Source organism: Theobroma cacao, chromosome 6 (genome assembly GCF_053813885.1).
Source record: "Theobroma cacao isolate CCN51 chromosome 6, ASM5381388v1, whole genome shotgun sequence".
NCBI lineage: Eukaryota > Viridiplantae > Streptophyta > Magnoliopsida > Malvales > Malvaceae > Theobroma > Theobroma cacao.
This window is the reverse complement of record NC_142644.1, coordinates 3,464,187-3,491,672: the sequence shown is the minus strand read 5'-3', so window position 1 is coordinate 3,491,672 and position 27,486 is coordinate 3,464,187. Positions and strand designations below refer to the sequence as shown.

The 27,486-nt window shown below is 34.8% G+C and overlaps 3 protein-coding genes across 5 annotated transcripts; all 3 read right to left on the bottom strand.

Annotated features, from left to right (window-relative positions):
- Positions 1-4,095: 4,095 nt before the first annotated feature.
- Positions 4,096-5,040, bottom strand: LOC18595375 (Integrase-type DNA-binding superfamily protein). The gene has a single exon (XM_018122758.1). The coding sequence runs from the start codon at positions 5,038-5,040 to the stop codon at positions 4,096-4,098; it is 945 nt and encodes a 314-aa protein (XP_017978247.1).
- Positions 5,041-18,218: 13,178 nt separating this feature from the next.
- On the bottom strand, positions 18,219-21,136 carry WIN1 (HOPW1-1-interacting 1). The gene is made up of 3 exons (XM_007023291.3): positions 20,599-21,136; positions 19,640-20,074; positions 18,219-18,903 (listed from the first exon to the last, which is right to left on the bottom strand). The coding sequence occupies exons 1-3, from the start codon at positions 20,986-20,988 to the stop codon at positions 18,373-18,375; spliced, it is 1,356 nt and encodes a 451-aa protein (XP_007023353.2). The 5' UTR covers positions 20,989-21,136; the 3' UTR covers positions 18,219-18,372.
- A 1,221-nt stretch (positions 21,137-22,357) lies between these two features.
- On the bottom strand, positions 22,358-27,306 carry BRIZ2 (zinc finger (C3HC4-type RING finger) family protein). Of its 3 annotated transcripts, XR_016027056.1 has the most exons (13): positions 27,069-27,306; positions 26,826-26,941; positions 26,492-26,600; positions 26,250-26,373; positions 25,370-25,467; positions 25,105-25,211; positions 24,749-24,995; positions 24,611-24,664; positions 24,387-24,530; positions 24,193-24,257; positions 23,092-23,146; positions 22,779-22,983; positions 22,358-22,686 (listed from the first exon to the last, which is right to left on the bottom strand). XR_016027056.1 is itself a non-coding variant. In XM_088807361.1 (12 exons), exons 1-12 carry the CDS (start codon positions 27,255-27,257, stop codon positions 22,831-22,833), a joined length of 1,461 nt encoding a protein of 486 aa, XP_088663487.1. In that variant the 5' UTR covers positions 27,258-27,306; the 3' UTR covers positions 22,358-22,830. The 3 variants fall into 3 exon arrangements, 2 of the variants coding, with proteins under 2 accessions (XP_088663487.1, XP_017979389.1); XM_088807361.1 differs by having other exon boundaries at positions 22,358-22,983; XM_018123900.2 differs by having other exon boundaries at positions 22,358-22,983; positions 24,752-24,995.
- Between the last annotated feature and the right edge of the window lie 180 nt (positions 27,307-27,486).

Sequence of the window (27,486 nt, the reverse complement as noted above, 5' to 3'; positions counted from 1 at the left end):
TGAGACATTAAGGCTTTAACTTTGTTTGGAAGCTCAACAAAACAATTGAACACTAGTTTTGCAGAAACAAAATTATCCAAGGTATAAGAAATATGATCTGTTGCTCCTATGTCTATAATCCAAGAATTGTGTTTAATCATGAGACTTGTCATATTTTGAAACTTAGATGGAAGATTATTCTAAGTATTGAAACAAACATGACCAAAAATGATACCTGAGAAAGCAAAATTTACTAGAGAGTGTTTGTTTTGCTGATTTGATGCAGGAACAGATGCAGAAGCAAAAGTAGAACCATCCTTACCTTCATCAATGCTAATACCACTCTCATTTAAAAGATTCATCAGCTTGCTTACTTGTTGCTTAATGAGAGACATTTGAAACATGGTGTTGTTACTAGCAGCCTCATTTTCTTGTGCAAATTGTTTCTCTTTTACTGTTGCAACACAATTCACTAACTTGCCTTTCTTATAGGCATTTTTACCCTTATTGAATTTGAAATCCTCTGAAAATCCTATCAATCTATAACATTTTTCCTTTGGATGACCCTTTTTGTTACAATGGGAGTAATCACCTCTTTTTTATATTTCTTCTTTTCATCAGACATCACTGCCATAACAACAGATTTCAAAACTGGTTGACTTTGTATCAGGAGATTTTTTTGTGTTTCCTCCCTGAGAACTAAACTATAAACCTTGTCCAGGGTAGGTATAGGATCCGTCATTATAATTTGTGACCTTGTAGCAGAATAAGAGTCATTAAGCCCATTTAAGAACCTAAAAATCATATCTTTCTGGTACTGATCTGAGTATTTTTTGAAGCAACTAGGATTGCACTAACCACACTCACATTGAGGCAATGGCCTATAGTTCCTCATTTTTTCCTAAATCCCTTTCAATTCTATAAAGTAAGTGTCTACAGATTTTGTTCCTTAAGTCACATTTCGTAGAGCAAACTATAAATTGCAAACCCTAGTGTCATCTGGTTGTGAAAAGTTTAGTTTAAAAGTACTCCAAATTTCAGCAGCAGAGTCCATATAAAAAATGGTTGAAGCTAGCGGTGGAATGACTGATTCCAAGATCTAGGCCACAATTAAATTGTTACATCTAGTCCATGGCTCGAATAATGGATATGTCACAGAGGGTTTGGTAATGGTACCATTAAGAAAACCTAGTTTATTTCTAATTGAAATGGCTAGGATAAAGGATCTGCTCCATGGAACATAATTGGTTGTGTTAAGCTTGGGAGTTATAACAACTGAACTAGGATAATCTGAATGATGCAAAAAGTAAGGTGATTGTGGATCTAGAGTTGGTGAAATTATATTCCTAGAAACTGTATTTTCCTTCATCGAAATAATCTCAAGCTCCAAGAAACACAAAATCCAATTGATATTCCACAAGTACTGAAATCTAATCAACTATCAATCAGAACCAAATAAGAAAGATTCAGAATCCCTAACTTGATTGCTCTGATACCATGATAAAACTAGAGAATCAATCGTGAAGATGCTTGATAAAACCAGAGGAACAAGAATGAAGTCGCTGAGAAGTAAGTTAGTGAATTCGAAAAACTGTATTCTGTTACTGAAATCAGTTATTACAAGTGTTTATATACAAAACTCTTCAGCCAATGAGAGAAGAGATTTAACTAACTAACAACTAACTCATAGAATTACTATTTATAGTGTAGTAAACTATAAATCCTAAAAATATACTGTCTACTATAAATAATACACGTGTACATTTAGTCCTCTATTCTCTTTTGATTCAGCAGTAACTTTCAATACTTAAAAATTCTGTTTTGAGTTTAAACATCAACTTCAACTTCTAATATTATATGGTGAAAAAAATTGAGATCAACCCATTTTTTAATTATACCCAACGTCTTTTGGCTTAATTTTTTCTAGTGTCATTAGACATGTTCTTTGACTTAGCAAAATCACCCAATAGCAAATAAAAATATCCTTGCAGTATAAGTATTCTTCCATCAATGGCCTACAAATTGAATAATTTGAAACTGTCAATTTCATATGTGGAACCTAATCAACCTCCATGATCCAAAACAATAACTGCTTTTACCATTTGTCGGACCTCAAGCAACACATCAATACAATATCACGATACCAATTACATATCAATTGCACAACTCAAGTATAAAATAATGACAATAATTAATCCAAGTCATTCACTAAATATACCTAAAAGAACCCTACAATGTGAAGAAAAAAATCAAGGACAAACTGTCAAAATCAATGATATAATGTTCTTGTCTAAATTTTATTTGCCAAACTTAGAACAATTTGGAACAATATCAAGAGTGTATATATATATACAGGGATTACCCTGCAAAATCTCACTACTTGGAGACTGAAACACATTAATTCTTGGTGATTAATGCATTCCCCGATCACACTAGAAGACACTTAGTGTCCAAATGTAAATCTCTTTTGTAGCTCCAAATCTTTTTTGCCTCTCCCTTTCCCTTTTGTGGGCAATTTTGGGTTATATTTGAGAAAGAAAGAAACCCTTACTTTTGGTGACAAATCCTGACCATTGCATGTGTCAGGGGCCACGAGCCCAACGATAATTCCATGGATTCGGTCTATGAGATAATTACTTGACTTAGATTATGTACCTATAAAGGATGCTCCGAGCTGCCAAAGAGTACATGTCATCTACTCCTGTTTCAATTAAATCTCTTAAAAGGAGCACTGAGTCATAATTACTGAAGCAAACTGGAAGTGTTTTGGAGCTGTATCTTCCCTGACGCATAGTAATAAGAAGGAAATGATATGTATTGGATTTTGCACCCAGATAGACAATAGAGATGAGATGGGATAATTAGCACATCTTTCACTCTCTTCAGTCTTCACTCTTTCTCAGGGTTGGCGTACTGTACTGTCCTCACTCTGCTTCTTATCCTCGCCACACCCAACCAATCGGTACTCTGCCACCATTTGCCCCCATTAGTCAGCAGTAAAAGCTGGATCGAGTAACTATCAGTAACATCCCTCTCTCTCTCTCTGTCTCTCTCTCTCTCAAGTCTCACCCGCGTCTTTCCAGGGCGACTACTTTTGAAAACCCTAGAAAAACCCCATCAAAGCTTTGAAATAAAATAGCCTTCATTAGTTTGGTTGTAAGCTACATTTGTACCGCTACTTGATTATTCATGATGATCTTCTTTTCCAATCTTTCAGCTTTTTGTTGAAACTAGGTTTATATAGTCTAGCTACTACTTGCATGAAATCAGGTTGGGAAAAAGGCCACCACCCCTCTCTCCACACTCAGCTAAGATAGGCCACGTACGTCAGTGCAAAGGGTTAGCAGTGTCTTGGATTTTGTTTGCTTTCCAAAAGTTGTTCAGCAATTATGACTTGTATGCATTTTGGACTAGTACAATTCTTTCTTTTTTTATTTTTTGAATCTTATCACTCAGATCTATTACAAGGCAAAGACACAAGGAGAAATTATTAGAATCTCCTCCTCCCTCATGGGGGTTTTGAGTGCAGCAGATGATTAACTTAAAATGTGCATTGTTTACTCAAACACTGTAACATCAAAATTGCTTTAAAAAGAAACTAATTACCCAGTCTTGGAAGTGCAGACATAGACAAACAGATTAAGAGGGAGTAAACTCAAAGTAAAAGATTCATTTCATCATGCAACAAGAAACCATCTGCCATCTCTCTGTGACTACATTCAAGAAAGCTAAATATTGCTGAAAATATACTAAAAAAAGCCCACTATTAAGTCACTGTTTATATGCAAATCGTGTACTCCACCACCAAACTTGCTTGAATTAAAGAACCCTCTCTATCTCTCTCAGTTCAACCCAAACAATAACCAAGAACCAAAAAGAAAAAGCAAGATAATCATTCAAACAGGCGGAGAAGATTAATTTACCACAATACTATCAGTTTCTTTCCTTATATTCATATATATCTTCGTAGATTTAGACTACTTACAGCCCAAAGAGAAGCACTTTTCCTTTGCTTCCATGCACATGCAAAACAAAAAGTTTCTTCCCACACCATGATTTTTAGTAGCTAGAAGCCTCAAAAAAGAAAGTTAAAACCAAAAAGGTAAAAAGAAACTACTAACAGAGAGGAATTGCCTGTTTCACTAAACTAGTATTTGATGCAGTACCCTTGCTATTAAGTCCCACACCCAATTTCAACTCCAACTCCACATTCCCTTTCCCTTCACTGCCACCAAAGCTACTTGGACTGAACAAATGAGCCACGGAGGTAACCACTGCGCATTTCCTCTCAGTTTTAACTTTACCTTTGACCTTCTTCTTTGCCTCCGTAGATGAAGATGAAGTAGAGGGTGATGCGAGAGGCAAAACCGATGGAATTTCAAAGTTGGTCTTGGCTTTTGACCCTCTCAGCCGCCTCGCGGCCGAGTCATACGCACGCGCAGCCTCCTCAGCCGTGTCGAACGTGCCTAGCCAGTGCCGGCACCGCCCAATACGGTCACGTATTTCCGCTGACCACCTTCCCCATGGCCTCTTTCGTACCCCTCTATAGCTTTTCTGCACTGAAACAGCAACAGCAGGACTGACATTTCTCTTGTTAGACCCGAAACGTTGAGACGCCGAAAGGAAACCTGGCACTTCTAGTTTACTACTGGTAGCATCCGATAGAATTACACTGTTGCTGAGTTCGGTTGTGGTGGTGGGAGCGGTGGGGTTGGTTTTGTTACCAAAGAGAACGTGTTGGCCAACCACAGCAGCTATCCCATCAAGAACTGGAGGCGTTTCTGGACGAGTTTCCATTATGGTTTCAAGTTCAGTTTCATGAATCTTATCAAGGGCATTAAGTGATGAAAAAACGCCGGAGACATCAGCGTAAATGGGTAGATAGTTTTGCCTGTAGAAATGGGTAGGGGCTATCGTTGAGGAACAAGAAGACAAGTGAGAAGAAGAAGCACCAAGAGGCTTGTAAAGGCATGGCGTTTCGTTTGTTTCAGACGTCTCTGGCCTACAGAAGACGGAAACGGTTTGTAAAGGATGGTTGTTGACGATGGCAGAGCTTTGCATTGTTAGGCTGAAGAGAGAGTGGCAAAATGAGACATTCATGGAATTTGATCAATGAGTGCGGTGTTAACCATATTTATAGAGAAAAATAAAATATTATTATTAAATTATTATATAATAATTAATTAATTGTCTATTTTAACAAAAAAGATTTTATTTAGAAATTGAAGATATTCTTGTCAATTTCGATGAGACCGTAATCCGTAATATTTACATTGCCAGTAGCAGTGGGATATTCCTTCCCAGATTACCCATTTTGCCCTTATATTTTGTTCTAATATACAACCAATTGTAATGGAACCGCTCTCTCAAGGAGAGGTCCAAAACGTCCTACGACAAAGAAAGGAGGATTTAGGCTTAAAATTACGGAAAAACCCCTATTATGGAAATTCAAGTAAACTTATTTAAGGGATGAGAATGTCATTAAACTAGAAGTGTGACCAAGGTGATTTGACGGGGGAGATTAAGGACTTGAAAGGTCAGAAATAGCCCTACCCCATTGGAATCTCTAGATTCCAGTCTGGATGAATTAGAGGAGGGACATGATAGTCAATAAAGTAAAAGATGATGGGCAGTCTAGAACTTGGGGGGAGGAAATCATAGAGTATAATGGCTATTAAAGAGTGCGTAATCTCGAGGGTGATGATGGGCTAGTAGCCGTCGGATTGCGTGACGTCAGGTTGGCATCAAAGGATTAGATTGTTTGACGCTTTTGACTAGAGATAGATGTCGACGGTTTATTACGGAGAAGGGATTTGGTGTAAGAGAGGTTCAGCTGAGTAACCGTGCGGAGACAGTTGAAGAACCGATGTGCAATTGGAAGGATGGTACCATCTTGATGATGATGGTGGTGATGATGGTGGTGAGGGTTGAGAGGCCCTTTGGCGTATGAAAGGTCCGGATGCTGTCAATCACATACCATTTCTTACTTTATAAGTCTTTTCCTCTTGTTTTGGATTTACTTGAGGCATAATCTATTGAAATTGAAATATTTCAACTACATTAAACAACCCAAACCCTTAGCTTTATATTGTTTTCCCTAGCTACAACAGTTACTTTTTCTGTTAATTTGCTACAATTTTTTCATTATTTGATATATTTGGAAGCATTTATTCACTCAATCAATCAAAGCCTAATGTGACATTGATTATCATAATTGTAAAGCTTTCAGCTTTTTAAACCTCACTCATTTGAGTAATTCATTTATTTTTACTCATTTTTTTTATCAGATTTATTATCTTAACATTTGTGGTATTTTAATCATTTTAATATTTTAAACTTTATTGTAGCTTCATTTTAATATTTTAAACTTTATTGTAGCTTCATTTTAATATTTTAATCATTTTACTAAGGTCTAAATCATTTGATTGAAGGTGTCCTTTCAATCGAGCCGTTTCTACCATAGTTTACTATTTTTTGTCTAAAAATAAATAGCACGCTCGGTAAAATTAAATATAACAAAAGAGAAATCAACAAATACTAGTACGTTAAGAGTAAAACAAAAAATTATGAAAATGTAAGATATCTTATTACAATATCCTTTAAATGCTTACCTTGAAAGATGGTTGGAACATCATCTCAAATAGATAAAATTCAAATTAATTTGATACATTTTGATAAGTTAAAAGAAAAGATTTTGTTGGAAATTAACGTAAGAAGGTTACTTCGTATATTACCAAATCTTATGTCGGAAAAAAATTATTTTAAGTTTGTAAGTACGAACATTGCATATCTTATCAAATTAATCCATTTTATAACAAATAATTATCTTGTTATAAAATGATATCAAAATCAATTCAAACTTAACTTCAAGTAAAGTAAATATGGTGATTTGACCCATGATGAAGATGACATGAATTTAAATAAAAAAATATTATAAAATTTTACGCCGAATAAATAAGAAAAGGATCGTAAACGTGAAAATATAAGCACTTCATATCTTATCAAATTAAATTTTTTGACAAAAAGGGAAGCGTGTGCCAAGACAATAATGAAACCACTGCCAAGTCTCTTGTGATAATTCTAACAGTGGTGAACTGAGCTCTTGCTAATGCATTTATAACTTTTTTCCCCCTTTTTTAATTGAGGTTAATGAATAAAGTGTTGATATATAGGTGGCAATTTGATTGGTCACGTCAGATTAAATTTGGATGGTTTTCAGATTTGAATTTTATATTTTTGATCATTTTCAAGTTCAAAATGAATTTCTCAAATTTCAGTATGTCCTGTTGAAAATACATCAATTTAGTATAAAATTCTTAGTTCTATTTATCTGTTGCACATATAATACTAGTTTAATTTCATTGATTGCGCCTAAATATGTGCTTGTGATTGGTATCAAAACTTAAATTGTTTGCATAATATAAGCTTATTTTTGTTCCCACCACTACGTATTGTTAGTTCAAAATAAATGTGCTACTTTACCTTGGCTAATATATACAACTTGATGTTCTTAATAAAAGTTAGATCACAAGGTACTTATAATCAACAATATTTTAGACAAATTGACGATACAAAATGGATTATAGATTTATATATAATGACTATTTTTTAAAAAAAAAATAATCCACTTACATTTTTATGTAATTTTAATTTTTTTCATATGATACTCTTGTAATTTTTTTTTTCAATTAACACCCTATAAATAACTTCTATTATAAAAATCTTTCAAAAAAAAAAAGAAAAGAACTTCTATAATAAGAAAGGGTTAAACCATTAATTTTGTTTATTAAAATTATCAAAATACCCTCAATCCAAATTTTTTATTTTGAAAGATTGAAATATTTCAGTGCTTAAAAAATCTGTACATGACATCTAGGTTAGCCGACTACTGTCCATGAAGCAATGCACAGAGTGGCTATTACAGGCATAAAGATCTCGATTGTGAAAGGGACCATGGACGACAAACACACGTTGGAAAAAATGGAGCAGCAAATAGAGAGGACAACCAAAAAACCCTCAATTCAAAGTTTACTTATTTATTTACACTTTAAAATATTTTTATAATTGTATTGAGTAAAATTAACAACATAACCTCTTATGAAAATAGAAATTATCCACATGATGTTAGTTTGGAAAAAAGAAACCATAAGATGTTAGGTGAAAATGTTGAATTCACAAAGAGTGTAGAACTGAAAATTCTATTTTAGGGATAATTATATATTGGTGAAATTGTTAAAAGATTGTAAAAATTGTTGAACTTTTTAGGCAATATATTTCCTCAATCTATATTTTGATAAATCCGTGAATTTCCATGAGACTTTGATAATTTCATGGAAATCAATTGTGCTATGGGAAAAATAAATAAATGGGAACCTCTAATATCCAACATTTCGAGCCCTACATCAAAGATAATGCTAATTTTTGTTGAATGTGTTGATAACATCTTAAAATATTATTATATATTAACAATTTTATGTTTTTATTTTAACAAATAAAAATTTCGAACGGTTCTTTAAACAAAGAGATATGTACATCTACTATCGAGCGATGCTCTACATGCTCTAGTGGTTAAACATTTTATTATGATAATTATATATGCTTTCTTGAAAGAGTGATGTTAATAAAAAATTTGCATGCTCAAAGTCTCAATAGTTTGACAGCAACAAGACAAAGGCAAACAATATTATTATACCCCAACATCTACCCATGAAGCAGCTATATTCTTTCGAGATTCATCACTACATTTATTTACTCAAGTCCGAAGATGCAAGATCAATAACTCACAGCAAAAACTATGTCGAAATGAGACATTAATATGCATATAATTAACAATATGTTTGACTGATAGAACAGTAATGTTTTGGTTTCATGTGATAGTGGATCCATGCATGCTACCCTTCTTCCCTCCTTTCTAACCAAGTTTATGTGTTGAAATTTGTCCTCTATGCCAGATTCCTCTTTGGTAAGTGTAAAACATAAAAAAAAAAATCATCTTAAAAGAGGTTTATAGTTAAAGATTTTCCCTCATCTTCATGCAAAAACAAAAGCCGAGACAATAAGAAAACCGAGGTTATTAAAATTCCCATGTTAGAAGCAAAATCAATGCAACTTTTGCTGTCTCGTATAGTTTAGTTTGGCTTTGACTAAGAGAAACAAAATAGAAACTGTATGTAGCAAAGCACAAACAAATGATCAGTGGTCCATCAAAGACATCAGGCTGAACTATGTTTGAAGTCAATATTATTCTTCGATTATACTTCGGCAAATAGTCCATGCAAAAAACTCAAATCTTTCTCCCTCCGAGAAGACACTAACACATGCAAGAGAATAGCTGCACAGATTGAAGTTGTTGGCTTTATTTTGGGCATTTTTCAAGGTGGTAGTGGAATTGGGATACCCTCACTTTGATATTTGAAGAAACATTCGCTAGGAACAAAAAAGAATGTCGGTCTATAAGTCTCTAAACAGCTCTATCTATGGAGAGAGAGGGAGGGATGGGGATGTTGTTCCCAAGAGAAAGTGGGTACTGAAGCACGCGATGGCTTTTATTAGTGTGTTAGTTTTTAACACTCATTGGACTGAGAGTTCTTCAACTGCAATGAGGCCAGTTTTATATTAGAACTTGGGGTTTTGAGAAAGAAACAGAGAGAGAGAGAGTGGGAAAAAGATTAGTGAGAAAATCCCAAGAAGAAAGAAGACAAAGAAAGTATGCCATTATGATATCTTTATGGTTCTTGTACTTCGAAACTGTGTTTTTTTGTGTCAAGTAAAACTCTAGCCTCTGTGTTTTCTTTTTCTTTTGTTTTTTGGGCAGATTTTGATAATTTCCATTGCTTTTGCTTGTGTGGGGAAATGTAGAATCCTGCTCAGATCAGATGCTACAAACTTTCGTAGTATTTTCCTCCTTTGAGTCAATTGATAGGGCCACTTATGAATATTCTTCCATTACCCATGTTCCCTTTTCACAAGAATAGGAGTCTTGAAGCAGAAGATGAATAGTGGTCAAAGAAAAAGGTGGATTTGCTTCATTGGTTCAGCCCCCCAGAACCGGTCTTGTCAGTATTCGAGCCTAGAAGTGAACGCTGGGCTTGGACTATGTTTAACGAATGCGAGTTTCTAGTTCAGTACTAGAACTGGGTTAGGGTTTACTTAAAATATTTGGTTCTCATATCTGATGAAGATAATAATTAAGCATATAAATTATGTAGTAGAGTACTTAATTTCCAAGACGGTTACTGGTGAGTCCATAGCATGACTCAACCTGGACTGGACCGCTACAAACGTGTGATTAGCGTAGGCTCAATGATGACACTCCAGGGAGGAATGCAGAGGCACATGCAAGAACGCTAACAGGGGGAGAAAAAGGGGGAGACCCCTACCCTGCAAATCTTTTGAAGGATTAAGGATGTCCTCTAAAGTAAATACTGGAATCGCGTAGGTTGCGCTTCAAGTTATATCATCCGAGATATTGTCCATCATTCCTCTTCTTCATTCCCCTTTTTCAACAGTTTACCTTTAAGGGTAAGGAAAAAAATCCTTTGCTCATTCTATCCAACCTTCCAAGACAATTCTTTTCAAAATAATGAACTTACTAAAGTGTTCCATGATCAAATGATCTTACTACTCACATGAAATTCTTATAAACTGTCCAATTATATAATTAGTTTTTAATTCTTATAAACTGTCCAATTATATAATTAGTTTTTATACTTTTTTAACTTATTAATTTCAATCAAAACCCTAACACTATTGAATATGTGGCATAATATTTTGACCAAATTGACATAGTGTTGATTCTTAATGATGTGGTATTGATTATGTGTTAATATGACATTAATTGAACAGACTAATAACTTTATGTTGACGTGGCACTTGCTAACTTGGCAACAAAATACTGATGTGACATTTACTAACATGGTTAGCAATGGACAAAGTGGAGTAGCTTGTCAGCAATTGCCACGTCAACATTTTACTTCAATTAGCAAGTGTTGCATAAGCATAAACCTTCAATCCATACAATGTCAATTTACATTAAAATTAATAAATTAAAAAATATAAAAATTCAATTTACATAAATAGTTATACAAAAATTAAATTCACATTTTTTATACCGTACAAAAATTAATTACATAATTTAACCTTTATTAAATCCATCCCATTGTTGGAAACAATAATAGTATCTGGAGAAAAGTTATAGGCAAAAACTGGGGAGGGGCTTCCTCTGCGGCGCCGTGGTGTCAAAACGCATCCTTAGACTAATTATATAAATGTTACAATTAATGCTCATTTCTAATCAATTTATAATTTTTTCTTTTACCATATACTGTTGCTTCATAACAATTTTTAATAAGTTAGAAATAAATGGCGAAAGTTAATATGTTCAACTCAAGCTCTGATGTGAAACAGAGGAGGCAACTAATATTATTGTGTGCTGAGGAAGGTTGCAAGCGATGTGGTAATGTTGAAGTAGGTAAATCAGCTGTGCATGGGTTAGTTGTAACATGGAACCACTTGTTCATTCTAAACTACGTAGATTTATGTAATCTTAACCATTTTCACAGCACCTATATGTCAAGCAGGAAAGACAGATTGTTCAGTTTGTCATTCTAGCAATGGTGTTCACTGTGACGACAGGAGAGAGAGAGAGAGAGATTAGTTGAAAGGATAGAAAATTTACAAGGAAGAAAGAACAGGGAAAAGGGGGAGGAAGCTGCTGGCAGCCATAGGTGGAACCACCAATAGTGACAGTGGCGCCAGAAGCTATGAAAGAGAAAAAGGAAGAGAAACTTAAGTGTAGGGTTTTATTTAAATATTAGATAAAATATCTTGATTTTTTTAAGTTTCAGTCATAATTTCAAGCAGGTTTAAAAATATTCAAAATAGACAGTTCGTCATAAACGATATTAACAAGTAAATGTAAAATGTCAACAATATCTTTTTTTTCCCTTTTTTTGCACTATTTTCCTTTCTTTGAAACCGACCGGCAATGTTTCTTTACGTCAACTAGTCACCCTATGATCAAATCTGGTAATGTCAGATTTAGCCTAATTTCGCATTCCCCAAAATCATGCTCTGTTGGGGAGCGAAATCTAGATGCTCCCTTGAGGAAGGGGAGCGCAAACCTTAAGGGAGCACACTCCTATTTGATCAACTGGTGCTCCCCTTTAATTGAAAGGTGGCTGGTTGTCGAAAGGAAAGGGTAAAGTGATTTTTTTTTTGAATATCAGAGAAAGAAATTTTAAAAATAAAAAATTGTAATTTATATAGTGTGGTAATTTTTAAAATTAAAGAAATGTAAAATTATCTAAAAAAAATTACCACATCATCAAACTAATAGAAATAATAACGGTTGATTAACGTTTAGACTTATGTGTCTAACGAAATATATTCTTTAAGAACGGATTGTCCATTTCAAATACTAATGAATCCACATCAAATTATGACTAAAATTTAGGAAAGTCAAAATATTTTACCTTTAAATATTTCACCTTTAAAATTATCAGGGGAGTACAATCTCACCGCTCCCTTGGGGAAGGGGAGTGTAGACCTTAAGGGAGCACACTCCCCTCTAGTTGGTCAGCGCTTCCCTAGGCTCCTCTCTAGTTGCAAGGTGGTCAGCCATCGAGAGTGTGAGACGTGAGACCTTGATCTTTATAAACTCGTAACTAGAAGTAGACGCGATATCACTGACTAAGGGTAATTTTGTCATTTCTTTAGTGAGCCCCTAGAAGTAGGCTTTCTATCATTTTTAAGGTCTAAGTAGGCTTAAGAAATAAATGAATGAGAGTAAAACAAATGAAGAAGATATAAATACTGATAATTTCCACGGTAGGGGTAAAATGGTCATTTTGCACCTCGAGCCTAAATTTTTAAGTTTTCGTGAACTCGAGTACTTTTAAACTATTATGGACTTTGTCTCAGTGTTAAAGGAGTAAAAAGAGTGCATAAAGGAAAGGAGGAATACAAGTGGCCTTGTTAAGGGCATTATTGTAAATTGCATGAAGATTGGATAAACTTTAATTATAAATATCTAATCTTCAGCAACTTTTCTTCAGTTTTCCAGTAGCTTCTCTTCTTTGTCTTCCTCCTATCCTCTTCTCCATTCTATGTTTCTTTGCACATTTCATGGAAGTATCCTTTGAAACCTTTAAAACTTTCCCAAATTAGCTTTATTTCTCATGCTTTTCTACACCCTTTCATAGGATTTTCCATGCTCTTCCACTTTTACACCTCAACAGCCTTCAAAAGTCTTTCTTAAGTACATTCACTCACTAGTTGGACATGTAGAGAGAGAGGGAGTGATTTCTCTTATTAGCTTGGTAGAATTTTTAAAAGAAATTTAATTACAAACCCACCGAAGTGAGTGAAATTACATTTAAAATATTTTGGAAAATGTATTGGTATTTGGATGAAGCATGTAAATTGTTTTTATTTGATTTTTCCTTAAAGATTTTGTATGGGAACAAGCCTTTATTAAAACGTTTTATGTGGTGAATGTGCAATATGATGAATCCTTGTGCTCTTATAGGATGCTGATATATATATATATATATATATATATATATATATATATATATATATGTTGTGTATCGATAGTTAATATTGTATAATAAATATAACCGTTCATGTGCGCGATGTGGAGGATGCACATGGCGGTATTGTAGACACCCATTTAATAAAAATAAAAATAAAAAAATAAAAAAAATAAATCTTATAGGAATAAATAAATAAATAAAAAGAAAGAAAGAAGAATCTGGAGACTTGGCCTCCATAGTCAACAAATACGAAGCATTAAATGCTCCTCCGACAGCCTAGATTTGGAGATCAATCCGGCAGATTTGGTTTTGACTTAAAGGCACTCATCCGAGATCCATGCTGAAAAGCACGATTGCCCTCTCTGATTGTCTAAAAATTTGGACAATTGGGTTCTATAAGAACCCTTAAAAACTCTAGAGCTGGGGGGGGGAGAGGAGCAAATACAAATCGAGATTTAAAAAAAAAAAAAAAAGCAAAACAAGGCAGCCAAGCAAAAAAAAAAAAAAACAGATCCAATAAGAAAAACCCATCTTCTTCAAAAATAAAGAGAAACAGAAACATACAAAAAAAAATCCTAAATCTAGCAACTAACTACCCTAGCCACAATAAAAAAAATAAAAAAATAATAAAAACAAGAGAGATGGTAGTGGCTTAGTATTTTTGGGTTCGGATTTGTGATATATTTGGAGAGATCCGGGTAGGAGTAGCTGGCGACGTAGAGAGGGAGTGAGAGAGCGAGATCTCTTCGGCGTTGGAAGAGAGAGAGAAAGTGGATGATGCCGTATTCTGGCCGACGAAGAGAGAGGAGAGATACACCGGTGTGAGAGAGGCGACACCGGGGAGAAAAAGGACAAAGAGAAGGAAAAGAAGAAAGAAGAAAAAGAAAAAGAGAAGGGAGACCCGCAGGGAAGGAGAAGAAAAGAAAGAGAAAAGGAAAAGAGAGAAAAAAAGGAAAGAAAGGGAAGAAAAAAAAGAAAAAAGAAGACAAAGCAAGCCGACCAAGAAATAAGACAAGAAAAAGAAGTTGTGGGCTCTTGTGGATTGAATTCATCTGGGCTTCATTGGACTCAAAATTAGGTAAGTTTTGCATCTTTTGTTATTTGGGTTTATATATTATTATTAGTATTAATTTTATTAACATTCAATGTAGTTTTACAAAATTATAAATGTATTTATAAAATAATAAATAAGAAAAAATATATTTAAGAAATCAAATAAATAATTAAATAATAATAATAATAATAATAACAATGATAAGTGAATGAGAAGAATAAAATAAAAAAAGAGAAAGAAATAGTTATATTATAAATATATTTAGATAGTTGTAAATATAATATACATATAAAAATGCATGATACAAATATAAAAAAAATGAAAAAAATAAAATGATTATTTGAGAAATTCCACCTAAGAAAGGCAAAGAGTTGCCTTTTTTTTAAGTGGATTTTTTTGGATGCAAAGTTCGAGACGGATTTTCACCGAAGCGTCGGGATGAATCCGAACTCTAAACTCCAATACCCGTTAAGTCAAATAGTCATTGTTAAAAAATAATATATATAAAAAAATTTATATAATGTTGCATTTGAATTTAAATAAATATTACTAAATAAAGTTAATTTAATTGTTTAAAAATTAATTAATTATTTATTTGATAAGCTTTATAATCAAGTAAAATATTAATCAACAAATTTAATTAAAGGATATGGATTTAAATAGAAAACAAAAAATATAAAAAATAATAAATAATCCATAAAAAAAATTATTAAACACATAATTGGGTGAATTATGAACCACCTAAGTCAATAAACCCGTGCATGTAGATATCATCATTTTATTCTGTCATAGCATGCCTCATTTATCTTGCAAATGGTGCAGGAGTTCCGATGATGGGATTTCCCCGAAGAGCTTGTGGAGATGAGTTCTTCCGGGGATATCTCTAGGTGAGAAAAATTTCGAGACTTCACCAAAGCGTTGGGATGGTCTTTGAATAATTTTTCAATAAAAGACTACCAATCCCATTATTTAAATAAAAAAGTCATGACATCATTTTACGCTTGCATCATGTGCATACGTAAAATAGGATAAAAGACCCAATCAGTCGATTTAATAATAAATTTAGTTAATAAGCGGGGATTAAAATCGAAAGTAGGCTATAATAGGATAACTTAAGATTAAATGGTACCGTTTAAGGAACGGGTGCCAAGGAGATGCTAACCCTACTCCATGCGTAACCGCACTCCTGAACCCATCTCTAAAAACGTAGATCAGTTCTCATTCTTTCGACAGACCTAAAATTAGTTTAGGACTTCGTTGATTAGAATCGAGTTAATAAGTGGGCAATCACACCTAAATAATAAAAAAGATTGGTGGCGACTCTTAAACACTTTATAAACGCCGACGTCTGATGGTCGGATTTTCGGACCCGCACGTTACGACAGGTATTAGCTGTGCATGATGTGGGGGATGTACACGATGACTCCAGCTATGTGCGCGATGTGGGGGTTGCACATGAGCTGGGTGAGGCGGTGGTGGTATTGGTGTTTATATATATATACTTATGCAATAGAAAGTTCATGAATATGGTGTATGGTTGTAATGTATGTGAAATCTTACATGTTGAACCTTGGAAATTGTTAAGTATTTTCAAGTTAATTTTGTCATTGCAGCAAAATGGTTTTTTTTTTTTTATATAATGAGAACTTTCTTCTTGGTGTTCTGTTTCTCGCTGCAGTGAGAAACTCTCGGGTTGGGAGGCTAGCTACAGTCTTGTAACTTGCTGCAACGAGAATACATTCTCGCTGCAACGAGATGTCTACAAGTGGTTTCGCTGCAGCGAGAAACATTCTATCGTGCTTGCTACCTTGTTTGGTTTCTGCCCTATTTTCCACTTCTTTAACATCATAGTTGATCATGGACTTCCAACATCAAGAATTAATTAATTAAGTTTGAAATGAGGGGTTTTAGTGAGAAACCCTCGGCCAGCTAATGATTTGAGCCCAAATTTCGCTGCAGCGAGAATGCCTTTCCACTGTAGCGAGGATCAATCATTTCGCTCGACTTACTTGAATGCTACTAAAGTTTTCACTCTTTAAATTCTTTATTGTACATGAATCCTTTATCATCAAGTGATTAACCAATTAAGGGTTTTAATGAAGGGTGTTTAATAAGAACTAAACTAAATTGCATTTTTTTGAAAATAAGTGCATCATGATTTCTTTAAACTTTTCGTATCGCTTGGTTGTTCCCTTCCGTTGTTCATTCATTGAGTTTATACTCACTGTTTTCAACTACATATTTTCAGATCAAGAGGCAGTCGGTAACTAGGTTGAGGTGTCCTCGTAGATTCGTCTTCTTGGTAGGTATCTCGGCATTCAATAGCTGTACTTTTGTCCGGGTCTCTCCGTTGGAAGTCGAGTATCCCTTTTGTTATGTATAGACAAACTGGATGTAAATTATTAAGATGTATGTTTTAGACAATACATGTATATTTTGATTGGTAATGCCACTATGAGTTGGCAAGGGTTAGCATTATCTTGAATTGGAATTACGAAATGTGACTTTAAGAACTTTTGATTGAATGATGAATAGGTCATATAAATAGATTTGTTTGGGCTTAGTGGGCTATGCCCATTGGGCCCATGCGTCGGTAATGGCCCGTAAACTAGGTTGTGATAGAGAGAAAAAAGATAAAGAGATTTTTTTTGAATAGAAGAAAAAAAATTTTAAAAATGAAAAATTATAGTTTATATAATATGGTAATTTTTAAAATTAATGAATAATAAAATTATTTGAGAAAAATTACCACATCATCAAACTAACGTAAACAATAACGATTGATTAACGGCTGAATTTATGTGTCCAATAAAAGATATTCCTTTGGGACGGATTATTCATTTTGAATAATAATGATCTATGTGAAATTATGACTAAAATTTAAGAGGGTTAAGGTATTTTACCCTTAAAATTGTCTTGGAAGAGCGCAATTTTGACGCTCCTTTAGGGAGGAGGAGCTCAGAGCTCAAGGAAGCACATTCCCCCTAGGTCGGCCAACGTTCCCTTAAGCTCCCCTCCAATCACGAGATGGATTTGACAGAAAAAGGTAGAGAGATTTTTTTTTTTAAATAGGAGAGAAAAAAAATAAAAAATAAAAAATATAATTTATATAGTTTGGTAAGTTTTAAAATTAATGAAGGGTAAAATTGTTCTAAAAAAATTATCACATTATCAAATTAACAGAAACAATAATGATTGACTAGTGGTTAGACTTATATATTTAATGACAAATATTCTTTTGAAGTGTATTGTCTATTTCGAATACTATGAATCCACATGAAATTATGAATAAAATTTTTAAAAAATAAAAATATTTTACTCTTAAATATTTGACTTCAACAGACATAGTTTTGGAGGATAAGAAAAAAAAAAAAAAGAAGAGAAGATAAGAAGAAAAAGAAACAGGCTGTGTCGGCCCAAAATCGAATCAAGTAGTCTCTACTCTGTACCATCCAACTTCGAAAGAATCAAAGAATCAAGCCGAAACCAAATACAAAAAGGAAAATAAATAAAAAGGGGGAAATTTGTAAGCTATAATTTCCTAGCTTTATGACTTTCAATGCATTACATACAATACTTCAAGTTGTAGCTTGATTAAAATTTAAAAAGGAAAAAGAAAAGAAGAAGCAAGCCTATTTGAACACTAAAAAAGACAAGACAATACATATGTGGACTGACATAAATTTTAGAATAATTATGGGATTTTGATTGTTCTCTTAGTTCAACATTACAGCTGCAAATTTCATAATTAAACATTCTACATGTCTCATTTGGGACCAACTGTTGTCACCAATTCTCCCGTTCTCAGTTACTATCAAGTGCTGGTAAACATTCATGTAGAACATCAGCTGCATGCTCCAACTCTTTCTCTGAGATGATCAATGGTGGCACCAATCTCACAACATTTCCTTTTCCCGCGGTTAATACTATAAGACCAGAATTTCGACAGGCATCTACAAGGGGTGAAGCTGATACATCTAGCTCTATTCCAATTATAAGACCCAAACCACGCACTTCTTTCACGTGTGCATTTCCTCCAAGCTTTTTGATCAACAATTCTTTGAAGTAATGACCTTTCTTTGAGACGCTGGACAAGAAACTGGGATTTGCAATTTTATCTAAAACAGCAATAGCAGCACTACAAACAAGAGGTGAACCAGCAAAGGTACTTCCATGGTCTCCATGGGCTACAGCAGAAGCAACTCTTTCTGTTACTAAAGTAGCACCTATTGGAAGACCTCCCGCAAGAGGCTTGGCAAGTGTCATTATATCTGGGTATACACCGTATACTTCATGTGCCCAGAGATAACCAGTTCGACCCAATCCACATTGAACCTATGAATATAAGAGTAATTGTAACAATGATAGCAAATGTTAGAATCCTTTCTCGCATAAGATGAATTTAGGAATAAATGAACCAAAACAGAGCTACTGTTCTACATCTCATAAATCAGCATAAATTCTATAATGACCTAACCTACACATCTTATGCCAGAGCTCCTTTGACATCTCTTTAGCACCGAGGAAAACTATCCTATCACTTGTACCAATTGAAAGGCTTTCCTTGTTATATTATACCAAAGAAGCCACCAAAGTCTCCAAAAACCTAGAAGAAAAAAGAAAGCTACCAAAGGATTGTCTTCAAAGTATGATTTAAACTTGGAACTAGTCTATTACTAATTCTCTGTTACCTGTGAAGAAGAAAATAGGATTAACTACTTTTACTTATCGTCTAAGGCCCAGTACTCTACTATCATATTAAAGTTTACTCGTAAAGTCTAAATTGGTGATCATAGTGACAAAACAATATCGTTGATCTTACTCTATTCTAATAAATTTATGACTTTAACGTAATCTGAGGATATCTTATAATTTTGTTTCAAGCAAAGTTAAGAGGCTTCAGTTTATTTCTTTTTTCAACTTAATGATGATTAATCACAGTTACACCCAAGTCCATTACAATAAGGTAGCAAGAGATCAACCATAAATCAAATCTGCTCAAGACATTTAGACAATATTTGATCTAACATCTGAATTAAACTTATCTCTAAAACAGGAGGAAGCTGTGTACCTCATCAAAAACCAGGAGGCATCCAGCATCATCACATGCCTTTCGCAAAGCTTGCAGGAATTCTTTTTTTGCACTGTATATTCCACCTTCGCCCTGAATGGGTTCAACAAATACAGCAGCAATTTTTCCCTGCTGGATAAGATCTTTTGCAGTTTGTTTATTGCCATACTCCAGGAAAGTAACTCCGGGCATAACAGGCTCAAATGGTGAACGATAATGCTCTTTACTTGTCAAAGCAAGGGCTCCCAAGGTCCTACCATGGAAGCTATTAGTAAAAGAGATAAAACCAGTGGCAGGCTGTTTATCATCAGGATGTGTAAATCTTTGAAACTTCCTGGAAAACTTAATAGCAGCCTCATTTGCTTCCGTTCCAGAGTTTGAGAAAAATACACGATCAGCAAAAGAATTAGCCACAAGACGTTTTGCAAGCTCCACCTACAACAACAAAACATATCCCATCTGATAAACAGGTCAAAAAACATAAAACATTAGCTAATTTTGTATATCTCTCATGCTAATCAAACCAATCATTTATTAGCCATTCAAGAGAAAGAAAGGAATTTCTAATTAACACAGGAATGATAATAGGTTTTTTATTTTCCCATAAGAAGAATATGCAAAATTCTGTGCTTGCTTCACTAGTATAGCATCAAAATAGAAATCATTATGTAGGAATGAAATGATTCTGTTTATTTCAGCATTGTTTCGGTAATTGCTTTTGCTACAAAAAAAGCAAATAAATATTTAATTAAAAATAATGTAATTTTATTAGATAACAACATGCCTGATATTACTTTTTTATAGGACAATTATATTAGAATCAAAATGCAAGCACAGCTAAAATTCAACAATCCAACAAAAAAACACGAAATTAAATTAAACTAAAAATAAAAAAGACTTACCCTTTCAATAAAATAAAAAACAAAACTTACCCATAAATGAAAAAAAAAAACTCTCACCTGAGGAATGGAATAGTAGGCATTACTAACATGAGTAAGCACATTAGCTTGCTCTGTAACCGCCCTGACCCAATCAGGATCCCCATGACCAAGCGCATTGACAGCAATCCCAGCTGCACAGTCAAGAAACTCTCGCCCTTCAGGATCGTACAATTTGCAGCCTTTGCCACGGGACAGCACCACCGGAGCTCTTGCATACGTCCCAACAAGAACCTTCCCTTCTTCCTCTATCACTTCCTTGCTTCCACCCGACTTCATTTTCAACGGATTCGGTGCTTCCACGTCCACGTTTAGACATGCACTCACTCTCCCATTGTTCAACGGACGGCGGAGATTCGTCGCCGGGGAAACTGAAACTGAGAAGCTGTGAAAAAGCTGGAGAGAACCCATTTTTTTAAATTTTGTTATTCTCTTTGTTGGGTCTTGGTAAAGCTTTGATTTTGTTCTGTTGGGTTCTGGTTTTGGGGTGGGGTGTGAGGAGGGTTTATATAGCAAAGGGGAAAATTTGGTTTACTTCTACCTGAAAAAAGATAGAAGCAATGGAAAAAAACTAAAGAATTTTGTTTCGTGGGGGAATAATGAAAAAGGTGGCGTTTCGGACACAAAGATTAAATGATTATTAATAATTCCACAAATGAACTGATTCCAGTAGTGATTGATTGCAGCAAGTTGGAGGCAAAGAGGAGGCTAGGATTAAAATTCTTGTTCTTTTTCCTCTGCTAGTGTTCTTAGACCCGACCCGAAGATTGACCCGTCGAACCCGTTGATTGGTCACGGGTCTTGGGATACCGGGTCGGTTTTTGAAATGTTGTTGCATAGCTGGGCTTAGGGTTCGTTGCCTTTTTTCGTTTTAGGGTTTTAGTTTTCCGTTTACGGTTGCTTTTTTCTTTTTTTTTTTTGGTTCAAAATGTAAGTTTAAATATTTAATATTCAAGCATCTACCTATTTTATTTTCTTTTAGAAACATCTATCTATATTATTATATAAAGAGAATTTGTTGAGTTTGGTATCACGATATCACGAGTCAAGCAATTTTAATTTAATTTCAAAAATCATCTAAACGTACTTAAGATCATAATAATAAATAGTAAAAAGTACTTAATTGTAGTTATTTTGTCAATTAAGTCACTCTTTTATTATATTCAAACGAATCTTTAAATATTGATTTCTATGGAAACAAGACTTTAACCGTATTTAAAAACACTTTTAACTTTAATGAAAAATTAATTAATATCAATTAATAGTTTATATTTATATGATATACAGCATAATTTGATAATGTAATTACGTAACAATAACTGATATGATATATATATATATATATTTTTTCTTTTCGACGATGTCATTCGGAGAAGAAGGCTACTGTTATCTGCTTTCCCTGTCTCTCTGTATCCTCACCTTCCCTGTCCTATCTAGTGTCTACTCAAAATCTAGCCATTGTCGCCACCGATCGCTATCTGTGGTCCGTCAAACCTAGACATAAATAAAAAAAATCTTATTTTTCAATTCCTCACGTCTCCCTCTCCCTTTACCTTCTAATCGATTTATTTTTCAATTTGACTTACATTAATCAAAGTTCTAAAGTAGGTCTGGCTGGCCGCAGTACTTTTTTGACTAATCAAACAATGAGTTAAATGGGGCTGCGTCATTCGTCACATTAATATCATCTTTAGAGTACAAATAACCATGATATTCAATTTCTTTCTTTCTTTTTGAGTTGGAAAAGGATAGGGAAAACGTAAGGTGCAGACCGTCGAGATTAGAGAAAATAAAAAGGTATGAGCTCCACCCCAACACAACTGTCCAAACTCTAAACCAACTTTTTCAAACCACAACCATTGACGTTGAGCAGCATCTGCGTACATAACCGTATGCAATGACCTCTTACAATGCATTTCTTATTCTTTCCATTGCCTTCTCTTTTCTCTTTCGTCACTCGCCACTTCTTCCCCCCAAACAAAATTCCAAGTAACAAAAATTGGGTCCCACCCATCTCACCATCCAATTAAACTAAATCACTGCTCTAACTCTTTCCTTAGCTTGAAACCCCCAACTTTTTACAGCGACTTCCCTTGATCCATCTGTAACCTAAGACCCAAAACAGTGCCTAAACACATGGCCTAAGCCCTCACCAATAAACCCCCGGCCTGTAAAGTAGAGCAGGAACAAGGAATTCTTACACAAGAAGCACAAGTTTCTGGAAGCGGCTTTTCTCATTGTTCATCCACCCTTCTAGCTGCTCGTTTCATTTTTAGAATCTTTTTCTTCCTTCCTCGAGGAAGACTCTAGTGCTTTTGGCAAGACAGTGGTATCATTGATTTCATCGGATATTGACAATTGCTCCACTGCCTTGCCTGCTTCAAGGTGTGCCATCAAATCTCTAAGCTGCAAGTGCATGGAAAATAGCTACTGAATATTTGCTAGGTTTAAGATGCGAACTTGCTTACAACAACAGTGCACTGAAGCTCATAAAAAATCCAAATAATGCCTGACCTGTTCATCCAAGGCCTGGATTTTATCATTCTTCATCCTCAAAGCCTTCTTTTCCCTGGAAAAAAGTTCAACCTTAGCAGTACATCAAATAAAGTAAAACAGAAATGAACCTGTCATTTGCCACACAGTACTAGTTCATTAGGCGTAGCATCACTGATCATCACTCTCAACAAAGGAATAAGGATCAAGTTACCATTTTTGCATAGAATCAGAATGCATATGGTTAAAACTATGCATCTATGGTTGATCAGGAAGACATTGTACATGGTTCCATCTATAGATTCATATGTCAGGGATGTCACCAAAAGGGAAAGCTTTTGTAACACTTGGGTTATGTCCCAGCAACATCCAGGATCACAACATTTTATTTGCACCTAAAATCCAACTCACAGGGGATAAAATCCCATCACGTTGCACAAATTTGCAGTCAAACCTTAGGTCCATTCACCATCACCAAACAATCAAAATATAAAGAGCCCAGGAGCAAATAAGACTTTCAAAGATGCCAGCTTGTTACATTGAAAGTTACTGCTTAATGGTCTAGTTCTTCCAATTTTAATTTGATCTGTTTTTGCCACCATCAATCTAGTGAATTGAGACCTTTCCTTTTCTCAGTTACAGTGATAGGTCCAATAAAATTGCTTACAACCTATAATATCAGAATTCAGGCATTTCTAAATTAAAAATGTTTATCTAAAATGTCATATACAACTTCGAAGACTATAAAACTCCAATTACAGTCTTTTGCTCCACTGGAGAAAGAAAAAAGGCAAAAGAGCGCAGACAGCCATAACCACTACCAACATCCATTTCATGCATTCTAATTGCAATTTACATTATTACCTTTCATCGTAAAGGGACAGACATCCACCCAAAAAACAAAGTGCAAGGCATGTCATGGCAAATAACTGAAGTGTTAACATAGGCAGAAATAATTTGTCTGATAGCATTATTTTTGGTAAATACTCTTAACTTTCCAAAAGTTCATTGTAAAGTTACAAAGGACCGTTTCAAATTAATACACATCCAAACATGTCAAAGACAATAGAATGTAAAAGATTTTTGCTATAACCTACAAAACTTGCTATACACTAGCCATACCTCTCTTCAACTTCCAATAGCTTTGCTTTCCATATCTCCTGATTTTTCAAAAGATTCTCGTTGAGCTATAGACAGAAACAATGAAATTTGTACTTAATTAATACGTTAAAGGAAAAAAAAAGAAAGAACAATCACTTTTGAAATCATCTAACATGAACTGTGCATACTCTTGAGATCAAGATCTCAGTACTCACATCCTCAAGAAATTTCTTTTCCTTCACACATCTTTCAAGCTTGGCCTGCATCTTCTGTCGTTTTTGCATGACAGCCTTATTAACAGCATCTGCAATTTCCCTCTCAGTTTCTTCATTGACTTGTTGAAGCAAAGTCTCATAATACTATAATCATAAGCTTGCATTAGTCATAAGCTAAAAAGGTAAGTTTTTCACAGTTAAAAAGGGGGGAAGCAGACACTTACCAATTTTTGGTTCTCAAGTTGGGTGCGGAGTAGTTCATTGTATTCATTAACAATCTGAGAAAATACTAAAAGTAAGACCAGAGTGTTTTACAATAGCACCAAAAAACACAAGTTCAAATAAAATAATAGAAAACTCACAACCTCAGCTTTGCAGCTCAAAATAGCCTCACTAATTCCAGAATCTGCACAGTCACAGCTTCCACAGCCATCATTAGCATGCAGACAATGTGAATTCAATTCGACCAGCTTGCCATCAGTTTTGGATTGAATTAGTCGGTGGACATAATTGTCACCAACATAATCCCAGACACGCTGCGTTTCCAATTCAAGAGAATAGCAGTGTTGCGTTTCTTTCCAATGTATTATAGCATGTCCCCTTTTATACCTACATTAATATTTTGATCTTAAGAAATAATGCAACTGACATAAGAAAAGAGGAAGGGCGGGCTAAAATAAAGTTCCTGCCCAGCTGATAGAGAGAAGAAAACTTTTACCTTCCACAGCCAACAAAACCACAAAGAACACAAATCCAAAGATTCTCAGAAGTCTGACATATGAAACATGTCGATGTTTCGGGCTGCTGCTGGCAATATCGGCATACCTGCAACAAAATAGTGAAGAACATTCAATATACTCCCAACTGCTTACTCTATATTGGGAGCAGGTATTTTGGAATCACTTTCATAAGGCCCTACACCAGTATGCATGCCGGCACAATGACAAAAAAAAAAAAAAGCAAAAACAATCTGAGTCACTTACTGGACAAGAAGAATCTGTCCATTTTGAAATACAGGAGCAATGGAAAGAATGATTACAGATGGTTGTGAGAATTCCACTTGTGTCCTGGTCTAATCTCTCTGTAACAGAAGGCAAAAAAAAAAAGAAGAAGAACATGATACCATCTACAGTTAACTGTCCCACAAAAATATGCACTAGGCTTGCATAAACTTACTACATATGCTAATCTCACTTTAGGCACAGAAACAACTTAAAGAGAAGACTATGCAAGGAAGAAAGGAAACATATAGACTGATGATGGAACAAGAAAATAGAGAACAAAGGATAACAGCATTGAGGGTGTTATGTTATATATCTGGGGCATCCTGGTACAGAGATGCAGTACAGCAGTGAGGGTATTCTGTAGCGGTAGAAGGAAGTTGGTGTTCACCGGAGAGCACATTCAGTACCAATACAGTACTAACAACCTTGGTTTGAACTGGTATGCACTCAACTTAGACTACCACTGCTTTATCTACTTAACACTTGGCTCAGAGGAAAATTCAGGTCTGATCAATGCAGTTTGACTCATAACACATAACTTTGCATAGCAGATCCAGTTGGCCATTAAACAGGCCAAAAAGAGAACCACATGGGTTGTCCTTGTTATTTTAGTGTGTCTGGTTGGCAAAGGCTTGGATGCTCTAACTGAAGAAGTCCTTAAAAAGGATGGCGAAGCTAAATATAAAACCAGAGTTAAAGTCATTTCTGTTTCACAATTTATACTTTTTTTTTTTTCAGAAAATGTCAATGATATTGCTCTAATCTATCAAGTTTTATGACAAAGTACTCACAAGAAAGGATACCATACAGAGAAAAGGAATACAACAAGAAATTTGTAAAGCATAGATGAAGCACATACCAAGACAAACTGGACATGAAGGCTGCTCAGTTGAACTTGCAGGGGGAGACTGTACATGGTCAAGAGAACCGCTATAGCCCGTGAACTGCACATCCACTGTAAAAAGCACACGGCAGACTTCTTCCTAAACAAATCCAAAATCAGTACAATAACTTTCCAAACAATAAACAATGACAACATCATAAAACCGGATGATTTCCTCAACACTATAGTGTTCCAATTTTAAGAAAAGGAAGCCGTACCTCAAGAGAATTAAATTGTCTGTTGTTAAAATGCTGGTAGAATTTATCTGTAGAGTCTTGGCTATCAAATCTTATTAAAACACTATAGCGATCCTCCATGCCATCATTCCTAATCATCAACATCCAAGACAGCAACAAAAATTTAAAATCTCAGTCAATGAGCATAACCAACTTCAATTACAGAAAGACAGAAACAATTCCACAAACAAAAAATGAGAACATTTTCTAAATAAACACGATTGGATGCATTTCAACGCCAACGAACACCATAAAGCGTTTACTAAACGATCCCTTCCAAATGGATGACCATGCTGGAAAATTTCAACATATTTACCTGACGATTCTCATCTCCAATATATGATGGATAAATGAAGCACAAAATTGACAGAAATCAGCATATGTCATGTGGTTTGGCACCCCCAGCACACATACAAGGGGTTTCCTTTCAACCTAGAAACATTTAAAACGTTTTTCAAATTACAGAAATAACAGTAACTGCGCCAAACTCTCCTAAATAAATAAAAGAATTATATAGATTTCTCAAAGATTGAAATAGAACTTTAAATGAAGAGCTTACGGGAAGGGTGGAAACAGCGTCATTAGAGAAGAGATGCATAACTCCACGTGTCTCTTCGATTCTAGGGTTTCCAGAGGAGAAAGAGATGGCTTCCGTGCTCATGTTGGGAGCCGAGAGATCGCCGGCGATGACCGTCTCCGATTGCCGGAACTTATCGTCCCCGGTGACTGTGCTTGAGCTTGATGACATGGCTTTGTTTCATTAACGTTAAATTTTTTGGGTTTCAAAATTAAGGATGGAAAATGAAATTGAGGGGTTTATATAGGAAAGGTGAAAGGACTGGTTACGTGCGATGAACTTCGTGTGGCGTGTTACAGGACGCAATCAAGAAACGCCACGTCAGAACAACCGCCAAAAATTGTCTCTTTTTATTTTTTTATACCTTAGATACTTTACAGCATGGTTAGACTTACTGTAG